This window comes from Anser brachyrhynchus, assembly GCF_964034855.1.
Source record: "Anser brachyrhynchus genome assembly, chromosome: 4".
Taxonomy (NCBI): domain Eukaryota; kingdom Metazoa; phylum Chordata; class Aves; order Anseriformes; family Anatidae; genus Anser; species Anser brachyrhynchus.
In genome coordinates, this window is record NC_137698.1 from 41,653,703 (window position 1) to 41,658,785 (window position 5,083).

General features: G+C 56.3%; 1 protein-coding gene across 1 annotated transcript; it reads right to left on the minus strand.

The window, feature by feature from the left end:
- Nucleotides 1-960: 960 nt before the first annotated feature.
- Nucleotides 961-3,783, minus strand: LOC308194078 (uncharacterized protein). Its single transcript, XM_080589479.1, has 4 exons — nucleotides 3,601-3,783; nucleotides 3,271-3,378; nucleotides 2,314-2,464; nucleotides 961-1,296 (listed from the first exon to the last, which is right to left on the minus strand). The coding sequence occupies exons 1-4, from the start codon at nucleotides 3,680-3,682 to the stop codon at nucleotides 1,194-1,196; spliced, it is 444 nt and encodes a 147-aa protein (XP_080445605.1). The 5' UTR covers nucleotides 3,683-3,783; the 3' UTR covers nucleotides 961-1,193.
- Between the last annotated feature and the right edge of the window lie 1,300 nt (nucleotides 3,784-5,083).

The window sequence follows — 5,083 nt, forward strand, 5'->3', positions numbered from 1 at the left end:
AGAGAACTGAGTGAACAAATCGGACGAAGTTAGATTTGGGCAGGCATGCCCCTAACTTCCAGCGCCTAATAAAAGCACCTTCATATCATCACTTTGTGGCTTATGTGTCTTCGTGAATGCTAACAAGATGATCAGGTCCAACCGTTAACCGTGCACCGGTTAACCGTTAACTGAGAGCCTTCTCTCCTTCGGCTTCTGGCCCCAGACAAATCTGAGGGAGGAAGAAGCTGAGGCCTGTACATGGCAAAGGACAGAAGGTGAGGCTTGGCTGTCCCCGAGAAGACAGAGCTTCAGCCCTGTGCCCTCCAACCCTGGGCCCATCCACGGGGAGACAACTCATCCTCACCCCCAGAGGGGACTCCGGAGCTCGACCCGAGCTTTCTGCTCCTCCAAGGAGCCACATGGGAGGAGAAGGCCACCCTCAAGTGAGATTTTTCAAATGAGGATCTCTTACCTTTGGTGGTGGCAGCACCTCGGGTCTCCCCTCTGGTTCCAGTTGCTTGTGCCAGCGTGTGGCAATCCCAGCCCTGACTCCAAAGAGTTAGAAATTTTTTCTTGTACTCCTTGAGGAGAGCTGAGCCGTAGGAGCGTTGGCATGGGGCACCCTGGCCAAAATCGGCCATCCGTGCAGTGTCAGGACCTGAGGAGGGCTGGCTGTGGGGAGCCTGGCCTCGGCCCAGGATCAGGAAGGGCCCGAGCTTGTGTGTGGCTGCGGCACTGCCAGTTTGAGCAGGGGGTTCTCGGGTGAGCGCTGTGCAGGGTCGCTGCCGCGCTCACAGCCCTTCTGTCTGCTCCTGCTGTGCTGCTCCCCAGCTCCCTTCCCCTGCGTTCCCTGCATGGTGGGCACAGTCTGGCTGACCCCCAGCACCGAGGACCCTCAGGGTTACTTTTCGATCAGTCACAAAGTCCTGCTGTGGGTTCCTGGGTGTTGCTGTACATAAGACCCGGACTGCTGTGCTGTATTATTCAATATTTATTGGAAGTGTGGCCAAGGCTGCATCCCGGGGGGGCCTGCCCCAGCCCTTGGAAGAGGGTGGAGGGGGCCGTGGAGGTGATGTCTGTGTCCACGAGGACTGGGGGATACTGGGCCGGTCGCGTGCCTTCCATTGGTCTGCTGCCGTGCGTGCGGGCCGTGGAGGCCGGGCTGGTGGCAGGCGGGTCGGTCTTCCAGGCACTGATGGTGGCCGCTGGTGTCAGGCCTGGCTCTCAGGCGTACGACGGTGGTCAGGCTGCCTGTAGGGGCTCACGGAGCGGCTGCGGGTGTCAGTCTGGGCTGCCTGGGCTGCGGCGAGGCGCCTGCGGAGACAGGAATTTGCTGAGGCCGTGCTGCGGCTGCGGTGCCAGGCGGGTGCGAGGCAGCGGGGTGCAGGCATCCGGCTGTGCGTGAGCGGTGGGCACACATGCTCTGTGCAGAAAACAGGGTGCCCTGTGCCCTCCGCTGGGACTCTGCTCCCCTCCACATCCTGCCCCAGCTTGTCTCCTCCCCAGTGCCTCGCCAGCCATCCTGACCTGCCTGCTCTGCACGTGCTGTCCCAGCAAGAAGACCTGGCGCCCGCAGAGACAGGGGTCCACAGCCGGGCTCTGCATGGCCCAGTCACCACAGCCACCGACTGCCCTTTTTCAGAGCGCCTTGCAAGGACCAGTACTCAGCTCCCTGCCCGGCCCTGGCCCTGGACCAACAAGGTGACGGCCTCAGCTCCCTGTTCGGTGAGGTGCTGCCCATCCGCTCTTTGGGATGTGTAATTAAACACACAAGCTCTGTGTGTGCTGAAGACACGCACGCTGGCAGCGCTCAGGTGCGGCTGTGACACACTGACTGCCCCTCTCCAAGGCAATGCCCGCAGCTGGCAGGGCTCATCCCCATGCTCCCAGGAGCTGGCACACCTTGGCTGAGGCAGACACCTGCAATTCAGGGCGTCCCAGAACAGGGTGCCTTGTGCTGGGGGGGAACTGGCACTGCTGCGCTTCTCTCTCTGATGGCACTCTCTCTCAGCTCCTGCATTTCTCTTCCTGGCCTTGCTTTGCCTACGGCTGTCCCTGGCTCTGCTCTTGCTGCGGAAGGGCCAAGCTTCGCTAAGACCAGCAACAGAAAAATGGGCTCCAGAACAGAATGCCCAGGAATTAGAGGCCACCTAAAACACTGGACAGCAGAAATTTCAGAAGAGTCTGGTCAAAAACTAACTGCTCACTTCACAATACGCTAACGACAACTGCTTCCTGGCTGGCAGCAGCCATATAATAATGTTAACAAAGATACGGTAAAGAATTTGGGAGGGGGAGAGGAGGAGAGGGAGCGGGGGAACAACAACTCACCGGTTTTTCTGCCGCCAACACCAGATAAGCACGCAGCACGCAACTGTCACAAGCAGGAGGAAGGGAACCAAGACTGCCACAGCGCCTTCTATGCAGTACCTTCGGAAATTCTGGGGCTTTGCAGTGTTTGCATTGTTCTCCCCATCCACGCCTGCAAGAACAATTGTGGACATTGCCGTGTCCTGCGCACTACTGGTAATCTCACAGGAGGTCTGACATTGCCAGGAAGTGTTCTGTTTCATTTGGTTAGCATCTTTGAGCAAGTGAAAATCCTCAGGCCGCAATGCTTCCTGAGGTTCAGCAGAAGCTGGGGAATCTGCCAAAGGCACTGCAACTCAAGGCACTCTGGAGCCTCCCTTTTGCCTCTCAGCTTTGTTTTCCCTCCATCCTTTGTTTTCCCTGCCATAATGCTGAGAGCCCAGTGTCTCAGGTTTGCTCCCCCAGCTCTTTGGAGTTCTCAAAGTTCTTAGGCGCTTGCCCACCTTCGCTGCTCGAGGCACACTCGGAGCCTTAGGGACAAAACTGAACAAAATTCGGGAGCCCAGGAGTGCCAGTGAGGCAGTGCCCCATCTGTACTGAGTCAGGGCATCACTCTGGGCCTCAGCTCACAGGAGGGGTCCCGTTTCCCATTGTCTGCTCAGTGGGCTTCTGACGGCCTTGTTCCCCCAAGAGCAAAGTTCCAAAATCCCTGGGAACTGGGTGCGCTGGGAGGTGACCCCTCTCTAACCACAGCCACAGAGCTTTGTGAGCGTCCCTCCGCTGCACTGCTGTCACAGCCCGGGGAAGACAGCCATCCTCAGGGAGCCACTCCTGACTTCCTCTGCAACACTTGCTGCCTACTGACACTCTTGGGTTTGGCTGCTGACATGAGCTGCAAGAGCGGGTACCAGGGCAAGAACCTGCACACGCATGCTGGTTCTGGCTGGTGACAGTGGATGACCAAGAAACAGCCTTTACCTCGTGTGGCAGTTGACTTCATTGCCTCTGTTCTTTTGCCAGGGAGCGGCAGCCTGCGACCGCTTCGTTGCCAAAGCACCTCCTTCGGCACAGTCTCTCTAACCAGCCCTTTAGAAAGAAAGCAGGACAGTGTGACTATAAGGAACTGCTCCTCCTTGAACCATATTCTGGGCACAGTTGCAAGCACATGCCAGTTTCTGCTGGCTGGATACCAAAGTTTTCACGGAACAGCTTGGACCAGTTATGGTAGTGCTGGGCTAGCAGCTGCCCCTGGGACACGGCGTGACCCACAAGCGGCAGCAGAGGCTCTCGGCCTTCTCTGAGGCTCACCAGTGCCTGCTAGGTGTGAAATTGAGTGTCTCCGCTCTGATCCATCCCTTCCTGCTGTGCAGGTTACGGTGCGTCCACACATGGATTTAGAACGTCAGCTTCCCAAGATTTATGGTGGACAGAGAGAAATATACCCACCAGGTGCTGCCTCCTTTAACTCCTTTATGATATCCTCTACGATGTCAGAGGATGTTGGGGAAGATTTTCTTATTTCAGCATTGTCCTTTGCTCTTAGAGGACCTGAAGAGAAAGTAGGAAGTTAACTTTGGCACCAGTGCAATTTGGAGAACCAGGGCTTAGTTTGTGAAGTCAGTGAAATGACTACCCACCCCTGGGATACCAGCTGGGCTCCAGCGCCGGAAGCAGCCGAGGATCTGGCAAAGCCCTCCCTGGGGACACTTCTGCAACCAAAGACCCGTGAGAAGTTTCTGTCACATCGACACCTACATCAGTAGCTCTATGGCAGTGCCCCGTTTTCACTGGGTCAGGGCATCACTCTGGGCCTCAGCTCACAGGAGGGGTCCCGTTTCCCATCGTCTGCTCAATGGGCTTCTGACGGCCTCGTTCCCCCAAGAGCAAAGTTCCAAAATCCCTGGGAACTTGGTGCGCTGGGGGGTGACCCCTCTCTAACCACAGCCACAGAGCTTTGTGAGCGTCTCTCCGCTGCACTGCTGTCACATGCTGTCACAGCCCGGGGAAGACAGCCATCCTCAGGGAGCCACTCCTGCCTTCCTCTGCAACACTTGCTGCCTACTGACACTCTTGGGTTTGGCTGCTGACATGAGCTGCAAGAGCGGGTACCAGGGCAAGAACCTGCACACGCATGCTGGTTCTGGCTGGTGACAGCGGATGACCAAGAAACAGCCTTTACCTCGTGTGGCAGTTGACTTCATTGCCTCTGTTCTTTTGCCAGGGAGCGGCAGCCTGCGACCGCTTCGTTGCCAAAGCACCTCCTTCGGCACAGTCTCTCTAACCAGCCCTTTAGAAAGAAAGCAGGACAGTGTGACTATAAGGAACTGCTCCTCCTTTCGAGGACGGTATCTTTGGAAGGTAGTGCTTCTCAAAAGACATCCCTAAAGTTTAGAAGCTACGGCCTGGGCTTCTGGGGGAGGTACTCACTACTCCAAACAACATGTCATTCACAAAGAAAAATCTAAGTGTTCGACTCCTGGCAGTCTACCAGCACAGACAGCAAAATCTGGCCTGCTGCGAGACCAGGAGATTGCAGGAGATCTTCTTGTTCACATCGCACATAGTGCATTTTTGGTACACTGCAAGATGACGCTCAATTCGTGCCTTCAAAGAGGACATAAAAAAGCTGCATCCAGTTCAGAGGCAGGAACAGCCCTTCTGAGAAGCATGTCCATCCCATTATGCTGACTCCATCCCAAGACGTTTGGCCAAGTCATTTGAAACCCAACTAGAAGTGGACAGCTAAATCAGCTGAGACTGAGGTAAGTGCCTTTCCTTTCAGCTCCTACAA